This window comes from Pristiophorus japonicus, chromosome 21 (assembly GCF_044704955.1).
Source record: "Pristiophorus japonicus isolate sPriJap1 chromosome 21, sPriJap1.hap1, whole genome shotgun sequence".
Lineage (NCBI taxonomy): Eukaryota > Metazoa > Chordata > Chondrichthyes > Pristiophoridae > Pristiophorus > Pristiophorus japonicus.
This window is the reverse complement of record NC_091997.1, coordinates 90,947,014-90,964,040: the sequence shown is the minus strand read 5'-3', so window position 1 is coordinate 90,964,040 and position 17,027 is coordinate 90,947,014. Positions and strand designations below refer to the sequence as shown.

Below are 17,027 nucleotides of genomic sequence, written 5' to 3'. Positions count from 1 at the left end.
GTGAGAGAGAGAGAGTGTGAGAGAGAGTGAGAGTGAGAGTGAGAGAGTGAGAGTGTGTGAGTGTGTGAGTGTGTGAGAGTGTGAGAGAGTGAGAGAGAGAGAGAGTGAGAGTGAGAGTGAGAGTGAGAGTGAGAGAGAGAGAGAGAGTGAGAGTGAGAGAGAGAGGCGTGTGTGTACGCGTGTGCACAATCCAGACAGGGGCTTTACGCCTATAACGCTCAGTGGGAGCTTAACAAAGGAAAACATTCTGATTTAAAAAGGAGACTATTTTCAATTTGTTTTACTTAAATGTTATTTTTCGTAGTATGCACTGGGAAATTCTAATTCCTCCGAGGTGGTGTTGAGGTTAAGATATTGGCTCGTGTCTGAACCGGCCGGGGGGAGGCGGGAAACAGTCCCGGTGGGGCGGTCCCACGGCACTGAATGGGTCAGTGCGCACCGCCCGCCATATTGGATCCTTGGGTGCCCTCACACGGCCTGTAAAATGGCCCACCATACGCTCCGATTTCTGGGCCATGCACCCGTTGGCAGGAATCGCCCCAATCACCGTTTCACCCGTCGAGCTCAGCACTGCTCCTCCCCCACCCCCACGATGGGACTGCAGCCAATCGCGGACAGGAGTCCTGTACCTGTACATACAGCAGCCAATCACGGACAGGAATCCTGTACCTGTACATTTAGCAGCCAATCACAGACAGGAGTCTTGTACCTGTACATACAGCAGCCAATCACAGACAGGAATCCTGTACCTGTACAATACAGCAGCCAATCGCGGACAGGAATCCTGTACCTGTACAATACAGCAGCCAATCGCAGACAGGAGTCTTTTACCTGTACATACAGCAGCCAATCGCAGACACGAGTCCTGTACCTGTACATACAGCAGCCAATCACGGACAGGAATCCTGTACCTGTACATTTAGCAGCCAATCGCAGACAGGAGTCCTGTACCTGTACATACAGCAGGTTCAGCTGCACTGGGTCCCGGGAGTCAACATTCTGGTCCGAGTAGAAAAACTTGCGCCTCAGCAGCAACGTTTCATTCTCGTCAACTCCTTGTTCTCGGAACGTCCGACTGTGGTCCAACCAGTTCACTGTCGGGAGACAGAAACATCAGCCAACATCCGCAGTCATCGGGACTCATCCCCCACCCACCCTGTCCATCGAGTCCCAGTCACTCCACCTCGAGATCACACCCTGTGCACAAGGACATCGGTAACTTCACATCCAGCATCTCACTGCAGCTGCCAGGAGCTCACACAGCACAGAATTCAGAAGAATGAGAGGTGATCTTATCGAAACGTATAAGATTATGGGGGGGCTTGACAAGGTGGATGCAGAGAGGATGTTTCCACTGATGGGGGAGACTAGAACTAGAGGGCATGATCTTAGAACAAGGGGCCACCCATTTAAAACTGAGATGAGGAGAAATTTCTTCTCTCAGAGGGTTGTAAATCTGTGGAATTCGCTGCCTCAGAGAGCTGTGGAAGCTGGGACATTGAATATATTTAAGACAGAGTTAGACAGTTTCTTAACCGATAAAGCATAAGGGGTTACGGGGAGCGGGCAGGGAAATGGACCTGAGTCCATGATCAGATCAGCCATGATCTTATTAAATGGCGGAGCAGGCTCGAGGGGCCTTCTGGCCTACTCCTGCTCCTATTTCTTATGTTCTTATGAATGGTAGTTCACTGCTTCTGACTGTGACTTTTCCACGAATGGGAGACTGATTACATAGATTCCCCGAAGGAGGCCATTCGGCCCATTGTACCTGTTCTTTGACGAAAGAGCAGTTCAATTTCTGGAGTTTGCAGAAAACCAGCGTGCGGGACACGACTTGTGCGTGCGATACAATCACCACACACCAAGCTACAATGCACATCTCCTGAAAATATCACTCTGTCACCAAGGATAATCCCAATGTGATTTTTAAATCATAAGGAACTCTGGGATTTAGGTATTTTGTTCTATGAGAATATTTCCTGAGTAAATATTTTGCTTCAACATCTTTATTATTTATACTTAAAGTTTAATCCTGACCCAATTATTGATCACAACAGCTAAGTGCAGCTTGATTGCAAGAACCCTACTGACTGTCTCCATCATAAACTAACGCAGGCCTTACAGTCGTCATCCGTGTGGAGTTTCGCTTTCAACTTCTCCATCTTTCGCTCATCCCGCAACAGCGTTCGATCTTTCTTCAGCGTGGCAGTTCCATCTTCTTTCTTCTCTTCAACGATGTCTTGGATCAAAGAATATTCTTCGTAATTCGTGATGCCTGAAATCAAGAACAGCAAAGTCAGCGCTTGCTGGGCAACGGAAAGTCAGGCTGACCGAGACAGCGCTCGCGCATTGACCTCAGGCACCAGATAGCAGGCGACACGGTGGTACACTCGCCTCCGAGTCAGAAGGGTGTGGGTTCAAGTCCCACTCCAGGAACTTGAGCACATAAATCTTGGAGTACTGAGGGAGTGCCACACTGTCGGAGGGGCAGTACTGAGGGAGCGCCGCACTGTCGGAGGGGCAGTACGGAAGGAGCGCCGCACTGTCGGAGGGGCAGTACTGAGGGAGCGCCGCACTGTCGGAGGGGCAGTACGGAAGGAGCGCCGCACTGTCGGAGGGGCAGTACTGAGGGAGCGCCGCACTGTCGGAGGGGCAGTACTGAGGGAGCGCCGCACTGTCGGAGGGGCAGTACTGAGGGAGTGCCGCACTGTCGGAGGGGCAGTACTGAGGGAGCGCCGCACTGTCGGAGGGGCAGTACTGAGGGAGCGCCGCACTGTCGGAGGGGCAGTACGGAAGGAGCGCCGCACTGTCGGAGGGGCAGTACTGAGGGAGTGCTGCACTGTCAGAGGGGCAGTACTGAGGGAGCGCTGCACTGTCGGAGGGGCAGTACTGAGGGAGCACTGCACTATCGGAGGGGCAGAATTGAGGGAGTGCTGCACTGTCGGAGGCACCATTTTTTGGGTGAGACGTTAAATCGAGGCCCCGTCTGCTCTCTCAGGTGGATGTAAAAGATCCCGCGGCACTATTCGAAGAAGAGCAGAGGAGTTATCCCCGGTGTCCTGGGCCAATATTTATCCGTCAAACAACAGATGGTCTGGTCATTATCACACTATTATTTGAGGGAGCTTGCTGTGCAAATTGGCTGCTGCGTTTCCCACATTACAACAGTGACTACACTCCAAAAGTACTTCATTGGCTGTAAAGTGCTTTGGGACATCAGGAGGGCGTGATAGGCGCTATATAAATGCATGTTATTTCTTTCTCATTACTGTGAAACGGCCGAACTGTGGCGGTACCGAACAAGCTCGAGACACACAGCGGTCCGAGGGGAGAGCCATGGTGTAGGGTGGGGTCCCGGAGATTGTGTGACAGGGGTTCGAGGGCGGAGGTGTTGAACTCTCCGACCCTCGCTTCTCTCCACGTCAGCTGACTGACCTACTAACCTGTCTCTCTCCGACTGGCTTCCAACATCAGCTTCTGACTGGTCCCGCTGACCCTGTCAATGTCCAGCGTGTTCGTGGAAAGTAAAAAACCAGGGACATGGATGCCCCACTGACACGACATACTGGATCGGAAATACGGACCTTATCATTGTCCAGCTCATAAAGTAAGCAAAACCAACTGCAACCCAATCGGAGCAGTCCCACGGACCATGGGCGGTCTGTAACGCGGCCTGGAGACCGGGATAAGCCGCAGGACAATACCAACCTATCCTGCTGCAGATCGGAACCAGCAGTTCGCCAACAGTTTTGGAATCATCAATCATCACCGTCTTCACCGCCCCGTCCAACATCCGCACTTTCTGTGGTCGCTGCTTCTTCTTGTACTCCAGAATGTCCTGAGCGGGGAACACGACATGTTAACTGACCACCGCCATTCAGTCCATGGAGCTGCTCTCTTCCTCAGACTGTGTGCACTGTGGCCTGGAGCCCACTCCCTCCCTCAGTCACCGCTCCCTCCCTCAGTCACCGCTCCCTCAGTCACTGCTCCCTCAGTCACTACTCCCTCAGCCCGCTCCCTCCCTCAGTCACTGCTCCCTCAGTCACTACTCCCTCAGCCCGCTCCCTCCCTCAGTCACTGCTCCCTCAGTCACCGCTCCTTCAGCACCCCGCCCTCAGTCACTACTCCCTCAGCCCGCTCCCTCCCTCAGTCACTGCTCCCTCGCTCAGTCACTGCTCCCCTCCCTCAGTCACTGCTCCCCTCCCTCAGTCACCGCTCCCCTCCCTCAGTCACCGCTCCCCTCCCTCAGTCACTGCTCCCCTCCCTCAGTCACCGCTCCCCTCCCTCAGTCACCGCTCCTCTCCCTCAGTCACCGCTCCCTCAGTCACCGCTCCCCTCCCTCAGTCACTGCTCCCCTCCCTCAGTCACCGCTCCCCTCCCTCAGTCACTGCTCCCCTCCCTCAGTCACCGCTCCCCTCCCTCAGTCACTGCTCCCCTCCCTCAGTCACCGCTCCCCTCCCTCAGTCACCGCTCCCCTCCCTCAGTCACTGCTCCCCTCCCTCAGTCACCGCTCCCCTCCCTCAGTCACCGCTCCCCTCCCTCAGTCACTGCTCCCCTCCCTCAGTCACCGCTCCCCTCCCTCAGTCACCGCTCCCCTCCCTCAGTCACCGCTCCCCTCCCTCAGTCACTGCTCCCCTCTCTCATTCACTGCTCCCCTCGCTCAGTCACTGCTCCCCTCCCTCAGTCACCGCTCCCTCAGTCACCGCTCCCCTCCCTCAGTCACTGCTCCCCTCCCTCAGTCACCGCTCCCCTCCCTCAGTCACCGCTCCCCTCGCTCAGTCACTGCTCCCCTCCCTCAGTCACCGCTCCCTCAGCACCCCGCCCTCAGTCACTACTCCCTCAGCCCGCTCCCTCCCTCAGTCACTGCTCCCCTCCCTCAGTCACCGCTCCCCTCCCTCAGTCACCACTCCCCTCCCTCAGTCACCGCTCCCCTCGCTCAGTCACTGCTCCCCTCGCTCAGTCACCGCTCCCCTCCCTCAGTCACCGCTCCCCTCGCTCAGTCACTGCTCCCCTCCCTCAGTCACCGCTCCCCTCCCTCAGTCACCGCTCCCCTCCCTCAGTCACCGCTCCCCTCCCTCAGTCACTGCTCCCCTCGCTCAGTCACTGCTCCCCTCCCTCAGTCACCGCTCCCCTCCCTCAGTCACCGCTCCCCTCGCTCAGTCACTGCTCCCCTCCCTCAGTCACTGCTCCCCTCCCTCAGTCACCGCTCCCTCAGTCACTGCTCCCCTCCCTCATTCACTGCTCCCCTCGCTCAGTCACTGCTCCCCTCCCTCAGTCACCGCTCCCTCAGCACCCCGCCCTCAGTCACTACTCCCTCAGCCCGCTCCCTCCCTCAGTCACCACTCCCTCCCTCAGTCACCGCTCCCTCCCTCAGTCACCGCTCCCCTCCCTCAGTCACCGCTCCCCTCCCTCATTCACCGCTCCCTCCCTCAGTCACCGCTCCCTCCCTCAGTCACCGCTCCCTCCCTCAGTCACTGCCTCCTCCCTCAGTCACCGCTCCCTCCCTCAGTCACCGCTCCCCTCCCTCAGTCACCGCTCCCCTCCCTCATTCACCGCTCCCTCCCTCATTCACCGCTCCCTCCCTCAGTCACCACTCTCTCCCTCAGTCACCGCTCCCTCCCTCAGTCACCGCTCCCTCCCTCAGTCATCGCTCCCCTCCCTCATTCACCGCTCCCTCCCTCAGTCACCGCTCCCCTCCCTCAGTCACTGCCTCCTCCCTCAGTCACCGCTCCCCTCCCTCATTCACCGCTCCCCTCCCTCAGTCACTGCTCCCCTCCCTCATTCACCGCTCCCCTCCCTCATTCACCGCTCCCCTCCCTCATTCACTGCTCCCCTCCCTCATTCACCGCTCCCCTCCCTCATTCACTGCTCCCCTCCCTCAGTCACTGCTCCCCTCCCTCATTCACTGCTCCCCTCCCTCATTCACTGCTCCCCTCCCTCAGTCACTGCTCCCCTCCCTCAGTCACTGCTCCTCTCCCTCAGTCACCGCTCCCTCAGTCACTGCTCCCTCAGCACCCCGCCCTCAGTCACTACTCCCTCAGCCCGCTCCCTCCCTCAGTCACCGCTCCCTCCCTCAGTCACTGCTCCCCTCCCTCAGTCACCGCTCCCTCCCTCAGTCACCGCTCCCTCCCTCAGTCACCGCTCCCTCCCTCAGTCACCGCTCCCTCCCTCAGTCACTGCTCCCCTCCCTCATTCACTGCTCCCCTCCCTCATTCACCGCTCCCCTCCCTCATTTCACTGCTCCCTCCCTCAGTCACCGCTCCACTCCCTCAGTCACTGCTCCCCTCCCTCAGTCACCGCTCCACTCCCTCAGTCACTGCTCCCCTCCCTCAGTCACCGCTCCACTCCCTCAGTCACTGCTCCCTCCCTCATTCACCGCTCCCCTCCCTCATTCCCGCTCCCCTCCCTCAGTCACCGCTCCCCTCCCTCAGTCACCGCTCCCTCAGTCACCGCTCCCCTCGCTCAGTCACTGCTCCCCTCGCTCAGTCACCGCTCCCCTCCCTCAGTCACCGCTCCCCTCGCTCAGTCACTGCTCCCCTCCCTCAGTCACCGCTCCCCTCCCTCAGTCACCGCTCCCCTCCCTCAGTCACCGCTCCCCTCCCTCAGTCACTGCTCCCCTCGCTCAGTCACTGCTCCCCTCCCTCAGTCACCGCTCCCCTCCCTCAGTCACCGCTCCCCTCGCTCAGTCACTGCTCCCCTCCCTCAGTCACTGCTCCCCTCCCTCAGTCACCGCTCCCTCAGTCACTGCTCCCCTCCCTCATTCACTGCTCCCCTCGCTCAGTCACTGCTCCCCTCCCTCAGTCACCGCTCCCTCAGCACCCCGCCCTCAGTCACTACTCCCTCAGCCCGCTCCCTCCCTCAGTCACCACTCCCTCCCTCAGTCACCGCTCCCTCCCTCAGTCACCGCTCCCCTCCCTCAGTCACCGCTCCCCTCCCTCATTCACCGCTCCCTCCCTCAGTCACCGCTCCCTCCCTCAGTCACCGCTCCCTCCCTCAGTCACTGCCTCCTCCCTCAGTCACCGCTCCCTCCCTCAGTCACCGCTCCCCTCCCTCAGTCACCGCTCCCCTCCCTCATTCACCGCTCCCTCCCTCATTCACCGCTCCCTCCCTCAGTCACCACTCTCTCCCTCAGTCACCGCTCCCTCCCTCAGTCACCGCTCCCTCCCTCAGTCATCGCTCCCCTCCCTCATTCACCGCTCCCTCCCTCAGTCACCGCTCCCCTCCCTCAGTCACTGCCTCCTCCCTCAGTCACCGCTCCCCTCCCTCATTCACCGCTCCCCTCCCTCAGTCACTGCTCCCCTCCCTCATTCACCGCTCCCCTCCCTCATTCACCGCTCCCCTCCCTCATTCACTGCTCCCCTCCCTCATTCACCGCTCCCCTCCCTCATTCACTGCTCCCCTCCCTCAGTCACTGCTCCCCTCCCTCATTCACTGCTCCCCTCCCTCATTCACTGCTCCCCTCCCTCAGTCACTGCTCCCCTCCCTCAGTCACTGCTCCTCTCCCTCAGTCACCGCTCCCTCAGTCACTGCTCCCTCAGCACCCCGCCCTCAGTCACTACTCCCTCAGCCCGCTCCCTCCCTCAGTCACCGCTCCCTCCCTCAGTCACTGCTCCCCTCCCTCAGTCACCGCTCCCTCCCTCAGTCACCGCTCCCTCCCTCAGTCACCGCTCCCTCCCTCAGTCACCGCTCCCTCCCTCAGTCACTGCTCCCCTCCCTCATTCACCGCTCCCCTCCCTCAGTCACCGCTCCCCTCCCTCATTCACCGCTCCCCTCCCTCAGTCACCGCTCCCCTCCCTCATTCACTGCTCCCCTCCCTCATTCACCGCTCCCCTCCCTCATTTCACCGCTCCCTCCCTCAGTCACCGCTCCACTCCCTCAGTCACTGCTCCCCTCCCTCAGTCACCGCTCCACTCCCTCAGTCACTGCTCCCCTCCCTCAGTCACCGCTCCACTCCCTCAGTCACTGCTCCCTCCCTCATTCACCGCTCCCCTCCCTCATTCCCGCTCCCCTCCCTCAGTCACCGCTCCCTTCCTCAGTCACTGCTCCCTCCTCCCTCAGTCACTGCTCCCTACCTCAGTCACTGCTCCCCTCCCTCAGTCACCGCTCCACTCCCTCAGTCACTGCTCCCCTCCCTCATTCACCGCTCCCCTCCCTCATTCCAGCTCCCCTCCCTCATTCCCGCTCCCCTCCCTCAGTCACCGCTCCCTCCCTCAGTCACTGCTCCCTCCTCCCTCAGTCACTTCTCCCTCCCTCATTCACCACTCCCCTCCCTCAGTCACTGCTCCCTCCCTCATTCACCACTCCACTCCCTCAGTCACCGCTCCCTCCCTCAGTCACCGCTCCCTCCCTCAGTCACCGCTCCCTCCCTCAGTCACCGCTCCCCTCCCTCACCACTGCTCCCCTCCCTCAGTCACTGCTCCCCTCCCTCAGCCACTGCTCCCCTCCCTCAGTCACTGCTCCACTCCCTCAGTCACTGCTCCACTCTCTCAGCCACTGCTCCCCTCCCTCAGTCACTGCTCCACTCCCTCAGTCACTGCTCCACTCCCTCAGTCACCGCTCCCTCCCTCAGTCACCGCTCCCTCCCTCAGTCACCGCTCCCCTCCCTCAGTCACTGCTCCCCTCCCTCAGTCACTGCTCCACTCCCTCAGTCACTGCTCCACTCTCTCAGCCACTGCTCCCCTCCCTCAGTCACCGCTCCCCTCCCTCAGTCACTGCTCCCCTCCCTCAGTCACTGCTCCACTCCCTCAGTCACTGCTCCACTCTCTCAGCCACTGCTCCCCTCCCTCAGTCACTGCTCCACTCCCTCAGTCACTGCTCCCCTCCCTCAGTCACTGCTCCACTCCCTCAGTCACTGCTCCACTCTCTCAGCCACTGCTCCACTCCCTCAGTCACTGCTCCCCTCCCTCAGTCACCGCTCCACTCCCTCAGTCACTGCTCCACTCCCTCAGTCACTGCTCCCCTCCCTCAGTCACCGCTCCACTCCCTCAGTCACTGCTCCACTCTCTCAGTCACTGCTCCCCTCCCTCATTCACCGCTCCCCTCTCTCAGGCACCGCTCCACTCCCTCAGTCACTGCTCCACTCCCTCAGTCACTGCTCCCCTCCCTCAGTCACCGCTCCACTCCCTCAGTCACTGCTCCACTCTCTCAGTCACTGCTCCCCTCCCTCATTCACCGCTCCCCTCTCTCAGTCACCGCTCCACTCCCTCAGTCACTGCTCCCCTCCCTCAGTCACCGCTCCACTCCCTCAGTCACTGCTCCACTCTCTCAGTCACTGCTCCCCTCCCTCAGTCACCGCTCCCTCAGTCACTGCTCCCTCAGCACCCCCGCCCTCAGTCACTACTCCCTCAGCCCGCTCCCTCCCTCAGTCACTACTCCCTCAGCCCGCTCCCTCCCTCAGTCACCGCTCCCTCCCTCAGCCACTGCTACCTCCCTCAGCACCCCTTCCCTCAGCCCCGCTTCCCTCCCTCATTCACTGCTCCCTCCCTCAGTCACTGCTCCCTCCCTCAGCACCCCCTCCCTCATTCACCGCTCCCCTCCCTCAGTCACTGCTCGTCTCCCTCAGCCCGCTCCATCCCCCCGCCCCCTCAACCCCGCTCCCTCAGCCCCGCTCCGCTCAGCTCTGCCCCCCTCAGCCGACTCCCTCCCCTCGCTCCCTCAGCCCACCCTGCTCCCTCAACCCACCTCACTTCCTCAGCCTCCACTCCCTCCCTCAGCCCGCCCCCTCAGCCTCCCCTCAGCATCCCGACGCGAGCCATTCAACAAGTGCAACACCCCGGAGATAAAACTCCCAACCCGCTGGCCCCAGTAGCCCAAGCGGGCAGCAAGCTAACATTACAGACGATGCTTCAATCCCACACGTGCTGTAGAGCATAGGAGGAGGACACTCGACCCATCATGTTCGTGCCGGCTCTTTGCAAGAGAAATCCCAAGCTAACCTCACTCCCCGCGCTCTCCTCATGACCCTGCACCTTCCTCTCTTTCAAATGTTGATGCAATTTTCCATGAAATGGTGCAATGATCTGTGCCTCAACCACAGCCTGTGACAGAGCCTTCCGTGATCCAACAATCCTCTGAAGAACTCACTCCAAACTTCTCTCCGCACTCTGTTACTGACCGTTTTAAATTCATGACCTTTTGTCTTTGACTCACCAACCACAGGAGAGAATCTTAGCCTATTCAATCTATCAAAACATTTATCATTTTGAAAAATTCCCATTAAATCTCAGTCTTCTCTGCACCATTGAAAATAGTCTTAGTATCACAAGTCATAAGAACATAAGAAATAGGAGCAGGAGTAGGCCATACGGCCCCTCGAGCCTGCTCTGCCATGTAATAAGATTTATCTGATCATGGACTCAGCTCCACTTCCCTGCCTGCTCCCCATAACCCTTTACTCCCTTATCGCTCAAAAATCTGTCTATCTCCGCCTTAAATATATTCAATGACCCACAGCTCTTTGGGGCAGAGAATTCCACAGATTTACAACCCTCTGAGAGAAGAAATTTCTCCTCATCTCAGTTCTAAATGGGCGACCCTTTAGTCTGAGACTGTGTCCCCTAGCTCTAGATGCCCCCACGAGGGGAAACACGAGGGGCCCCTCATCACTGACTCACCAACCACAGGAGATAGTCTTAGCTTATTCAATCTGTCGAAACATTTAGAAATCTCTATGAAATCTCAGTCTTCTCTGCACCATTGGAAATAGTCTTAGTATCACAAGTCCCCTTGTAACAAGTTTCATCTGAATGAGCGAAGAAGCACAGAAAACATTAAGTTCCATCGACTAATCATCTGCGTCCACCCTTAACCTTCAGTCTCGGATATTTATCAACTTTTTTTCTTAACGTAGCTATTTAAAGTAGCCCCTGAGCCACCATTGGCCACGGAATCCATCCCATATCTACTTGGCACACTGCTGTCATGGAGACAGCAGAGCAATGCTCAGCACGGTGACACCACAACCCTCGCAGCACAGGGGGGCAACGGACATGGGGCACACCTGCAGATCGCAGCGAGTCAGGGAATGGTGTACCTGGCCTGGGGGGGGAGGGGGGGGGGAGCAAGGGGCGGGGCGGGATGAACGAGGGGGGGGGCGGGCTGCACTGGGTGAGTGTGGGGGGGGCTGGGTGAACAGTGGGGGGAGTGGGCTGGGTGAATGAGGGGGCTGGGTGAGTGGGGGCGAGGGGGGGCGCGCTGGGTGAATGGGGGGGGCTGGGTGAGCAGGGGGGGAGGGAGGGCTGGGTGATCGGACGGGGGAGGAAAGAGCAAAGGGTGGGAGCACTGGGTGAGCTGAGGGAGGGGGGAGGGGGCTGGGCACAGAAGTGGCACAGGTCCCCATCATGGGCAGCCCACCCTTCACCCCAAAACTCCACGGCCAACCAAAACCCGAGGCTGACCAGTGACTGAATTCATCGCTCCTGAACCAAGCCTTCACCTGCCACAGACACCATGCACCAGCCTGAGCCAGCACACAATGAAGGCACCCCCCTACACTCCCTCATCCCTCCTCCTGCTCCCCCTCCTGGGAGGCTGGACTGTACCATGGCCCGAACAGGAGGACACTGGACTGCGCCATGTGGTCTCCAGTCACCAGGAGGTGATTTTCCGCCCAGCAGTAATTTTAACACCAATTCACTAATGGTGTGGAAAATGCCAGTCAAATCATTAGGTCGTATTTGGGTAGTGTTAACAGCAGTTTGAGAATTTCAGCACAGGTTTAATGCTGGTCCAGACACCAGGAGAATAGCACGCAGCTGTGAAAACAAGCATGTGGGAGATCTAGCTTTAGGCACATGGCAACTGTTAAAGATGTACACGGGACATCGGACAGTTCGGTAATTACCGGGACATACAGACATTCTCCCAAGTTCCATTCCCCATCCACTCTAATTAAACACAACAATGCTTGTTTGGACTGATCTATCTTTATATTACTCTCAGCTCCATAAATTCTTCCCGACTGGCTCTTAAATCTTCATTCTTTTCCTCTCTTGCATTTGCCGTGAAATGATGCCGCACAGGAGGCCGTTTGGCCCATCATGCCTGTGCCGGCTCTACGAAGGAGCTGTTCAGTTAGTCCCACTCTCCCCGCTCTTTCCCCATAGCCCTACACGATATCTTCCTTTTCAAGAATTTATCCAATTCCATTTTGAAATTACGATCGAATCTGCTCCCACCGCCCTTCTCCAGCTTCTCCCGATCTACTCTGGGATTAAAACGTTTCATAGGCCTCTATTAAATCTCCCCTTAACCTTCTCTGTTCCAAGGAGACAATCCCAGCTTCTCTCGTCTCTTCTGGACAACTTCTCTTGGCCTTTAATTTACCCGACTCCTCCTCGTAAACCCACCGAGACCTGGACTATGCAATCTGGCTCAGTGAAATACTCCCTTCCCATATCCTTCGCTAAAATCTCTATTTTTCTTTCTCAGTCTACTTCCTGCAACTCCAACTGGGGAAATCAGAAACAATGGCCCACCAATGAAAATAAATGCACTAAAAGAGCGGGGAGAGAGGCTAGGAGACGTTTCTTGGCGTGGAGAGTTGCTGAAGCAAGGAATGCTTTGCTGCGGGGACCGGTTGAGAGGGAGGCCACTATGTCTTTTAAGGGAAAACTAGACACAGAGCTTTGGAGAGGGGGCAGGGCAGTGGGGTTGGGTTTGTATTGCAAAGAGCCCACACACAGACACAATCGGGGCTGAAGGGCCTCTGTCTATTCTCCAACTTCCTCCAGTTTAATTTTTCTTTAACAAAGTTGATTAGTCTCAAGTCTTGCATTTCTAAGTGTTAGATTTGGTTGTGCCCGACAGACTGATGTCAAAACCTCTCCTGATTAAAAACTCAAGGAATCATCGCCCTCAGCGGAGCGGGTCGAACGTTTTTAAGAACTGTTTGAAGTTGCCCCGGGGTAGACTGGCCAAGCCTTCACAGAGCCAGCAAGAGTGGGGGGAGGGGCTGGGTGAGCGGGGGCGGGGTGAGCTACGCTCCGACTGGTTGGCGGTGCAGACCGAGGAGGCTGGCATTGCTCACTAACTGATCATTTGTGATTGGCCACCAGCCGGCAAGCTGTTTTGACAGGTGGATTTTTTGGAATAAGTATTCTTCAGTTGGAGATCAAATTCAGGCTCTTAACCCTTCACCTCTAGAGAAACTCTAGTGGAATATAATGTGCAGGGGTGCAGTTAAAAAAGATATCAGGAAAGCAAAGAGCGAGAATGAAAGGATGTTGGCATGTAAAATCAGGGAAAACCCAAAGATGTTTTATAAATACATTAAGAGCAAAAGGATAACTAGAGAAAGAGTGGGGCCTAATAGAGACCATAAAGAAAATCTGTGTGTGGAGGCAGAAGACGTGGATAGGATTCTTAATGAATACTTTGCATCTGTTTTCACAAAAGAGAGGGGCGATGCAGACTTTGCAATGAGGGAGGAGGAGTGTGAAATATTAGACGAGATAAACATAGTGAGAGAAGTATTATTAAGGGGCTTAGCAGCTTTGAAAGTAGATAAATCCCCAGGCCCGGATGAAATGTATCCCAAGCTGTTAAGAGAAGCAAAAGAGGAAATAGCAGAGGCTCTGACCATCATTTTCCAGTCCTCTCTGGCTACAGGTGTGGTGCCGGAGGACGGGAGGACTGCTAACATTGTACCTTTGTTTAAAAAAGGAGAAAGGGATAGACAGAGTAATTACAGGCCAGTCAGCCTAACCTCGGTGGTGGGAAAATTATTGGAAAAAATCCTGAGGGATAGGATAAATCTTCATTTGGAAAGACATGGATTAATCAAGGACAGTCAGCATGGATTTGTTAAGTGAAGGTCGTGACTGACTAACTTGATTGAATTTTAGAGGAGGTAACCAGGAGGGTCGATGAGGGTAATGTGTATGATGTAGTGTATATGGACTTGAGCAAAGCTTTTGATAAGGTCCCACGTGGCAGTCTGGTCACAAAAGTAAAAGCCCATGGGATCCAGGGCAAAGTGGCAAGTTGGATCCAAAATTGGCTCAGAGACAGGAAGCAGAGGGTAATGGTTGATGGGTGTTTTTGTGACTGGAAGGATGTTTCCAGTGGGGTTCCGCAGGGCTCGGTACTGAGTCCCTTGCTTTTTGTAGAATATATCAATGACTTGGACTTGAATGTTGGGGGTATGATTAAGAAGTTTGCAGATGACACTAAAATCGGCTGTGTGGTTGTTAATGAAGAAGAAAGCTGCAGACTGCAGGAAGATATCAATCAACTGGTCAGGTGAGCAGAACAGTGGCAAATGGAATTCAATCCGGATAAGTGTGAGGTAATGCATCTGGGGAGGTCTAACAAGGCAAGGGAATACACATTAAATGGTACCACACTGAAAAGTGTAGAGGAACAAAGGGACCTTGGAGTGCAGGTCCATAGATCCATGAAGGTAGCAGGCCCGGTACATCAGGTGGTTAAGAAGGCATATGGGACACTTGCCTTTATTAGTCGAAGCATGAAGTACAAGAGCAGGGAGGTTATGCTTGAACTGTATAAAACACTGGTTAGGCCACAGCTGGAGTACTGCGTGCACAGTACACAGTCACCACATTACAGGAAAGATGTGATTGCACTGGAAAGGGTGCAGAGGGGATTTACAAGAACGTTGCCTGGACTGGAGAATGTTGGCTATGAGGAAAGATTGGAGATGCTGGGTCTGTTTTCTTTGGCGGCTGAGGGGAGACCTGATTGAGGTGTGTAAAATTATGAGGGGCCTGGATAGAGTGGATAAGAAGGACCTGTTTCCCTTGGCAGAGGGGAAGACAACCAGGGGGCAGAGATTTAAAGTAATTGGGGGAAGGTTTAGAGAAGATTTAAGGGGAAATCTCTTCACCCAGAGAGTGGTGGGGGTCTGGAACTCACTGCCTGAAAGAGTGGTAGAGGCAGAAACCCTCACCACATTTAAAAGATACTTGGATGTGCACCTGAAGTGCTATGGACCGAGAGCTGGAAAGTGGGATTAGGCTGGATAGCTCTTGGTCGGCCAGCGCGGACACGATGGGCCGAATGGCCTCCTTCCGTGCTGTAAATTTCTATGGTTCTATGACCCAAGTGACCAATAATTTCTGAGTCCCACTAAGTACAAAATCCCCATTTCACATCAGCCCTGAACTCCCACTTCATTGGCCGTGTCCAGCAGTGCATTATGGGGAACTACAGGTCTTCTGATCCTTCCCTTCCAATTGCTCCAGGTCAAAGGTGACTCAAGGCCTCTGGGTCAACACGCGATTACCCCCACAAACCTCACTGGCTGATTGTTGGTTCCTTGCTCACTCGGAGCTGGTGTTGGCTGCATTACTGCGACTAACTTCTACCCTGCACTGCTCTCTCTTTCACAGCTACAGTCAATTAGAGGTCACAACCTCCCTTGCCAATAGTCTCCAGCCTAACACTCTTAGCACTGTCCATTCCTGCCAGCGTCACCGTATTCCTGTACCAACAGTGTGACCATTTAGTGAGCTACACCAACCTTTCTTGCAAAGGCTCCTTGCATTCATAGAATCACATTGGAATTGATTCCTCGACACATTCTCCTCCCTTTTTATAACTCCCAGCCGTGGCTCAGTGGGCAGCACCCTCGCCTCTGAGTCAGAAGATTGTGGGTTCAAGATCTAGGCTGACAAAAATCCATGCTGACACTCCCAGTGCAGTGCTGAGGGAGTGCTGCACTGTCGGAGGTGCTGTCTTTCCGATGAGATATTAAACCGAGGCCCCGTCTGCTCTCTCAGGTGGATGTAAAAGATCCCATGGCACTATTTCGAAGAAGAGCAGGGGAGTTATCCCCTGGTGTCCTGGGGCCAATATTTATCCCTCAATCAACATAACAAAAACAGATTATCTGGGTCATTATCACATTTCTGTTTGTGGGAGCTTGCTGTGCGCAAATTGGCTGCTGCGTTTCCCACATGACAACAGTGACTACACTTCAAAAAATACTTCATTGGCTGTAAAGCGCTTTGAGACGTCCGGTGGTTGTGAAAGGCGCTATATAAATGCAAGTATTTCTTTTTGAACCTTGTCACTGGGATTTCTCCAAACTATCAATCCCCTCTCCTCGCCTCCAAATCCAACACCTGTTGCTTTTATGCCTTTAGCCAAACAGCCGACCTGCTCCAGCTGGCTCGGAGAAGCTCACTCCCATCAGCCCACGCTCTCTTTCATCTTCAGCATCCTTCACTTACAACTCATATTTCCTTCCACATGTTCATGATAGTGGCAGCACAGAATTGCATTTCATTAAACTGCACTGGGCATGGAACTACAAAGAGAGCCTTGTGGAAAGTTTGTAAACGGACTGGGCAGGGGTCCACAGGGTGACTCACAACATCATCCTGGCAGCTCCCTAACCCTAACGTTCGCCTCCCTCAGCTGGGACGGGCTCTGCCCAAAGCTCGAGTCCACCCGACAAATACGGTGAGACCACACTGGGCTGGATTTCCCGCTGTTGTCCGCCTCTGTTCTCTCCCGGGCGAGTGGCCAGCGTCCAGCGCACCCCGCTGGGGTTTTCGGGGCTGGTGTCGGCAGGGCGGGGAGCATTACCGCCCGAAGAGGCGAGCCCGTGTGCAACGCCTCTGGCTGCGACAGCGGCTCGATTTTTGGCTCCCGCCCGACCTGTATCGCCCCCTGGTGGGACCGCCTGTGATAGCGGGCGGTCCGAGCTGTAGCGGCTGCAGTGAGGGAAGGAATGTCCACCTCAGGTAAGTAGGATTGGTTTTTCTTTGCGATTTATGTTGTGGTAGCGTGAGCTGTGTTTCGAGAATGTTTTTGGTGGGGGTTTTTCAGGTTTGTTTTCTCCCCGAAGCCTCTCTCGGAGCGCTCCGAGGCCAACTGTTTAGCTCGGGATTTTCCCATGCTAAGCCGGCCTTACGCCCTGAGAGAGGTGCGTAATGCCTCCCTTAGCGCCCTGCCCCACACTCAGGGCCCAACTGCCCAATTTTGCTGACTGAGGCGCAAACTGTTCCCGGGCGCAAACTTTACCGCCCCACCGCCATTACCGCCCCGATGACCAAAGC

General features: G+C 55.8%; 1 protein-coding gene across 7 annotated transcripts in view; it reads right to left on the bottom strand.

Moving 5' to 3' along the window:
• Positions 1 to 17,027, bottom strand: part of LOC139234174 (talin-2) — a 379,178-nt gene that overhangs the window by 212,064 nt on the left and 150,087 nt on the right. For all 7 annotated transcript variants that reach the window (XM_070865210.1, XM_070865207.1, XM_070865213.1 and 4 more), the window contains exons 5-7: positions 3,712 to 3,841; positions 2,126 to 2,278; positions 952 to 1,094 (exon numbers count right to left, since the gene is read on the bottom strand). In XM_070865210.1, the coding sequence (XP_070721311.1) occupies positions 952 to 1,094; positions 2,126 to 2,278; positions 3,712 to 3,841 (426 nt within the window). The remainder of the gene's footprint in view (positions 1 to 951; positions 1,095 to 2,125; positions 2,279 to 3,711; positions 3,842 to 17,027) is intronic.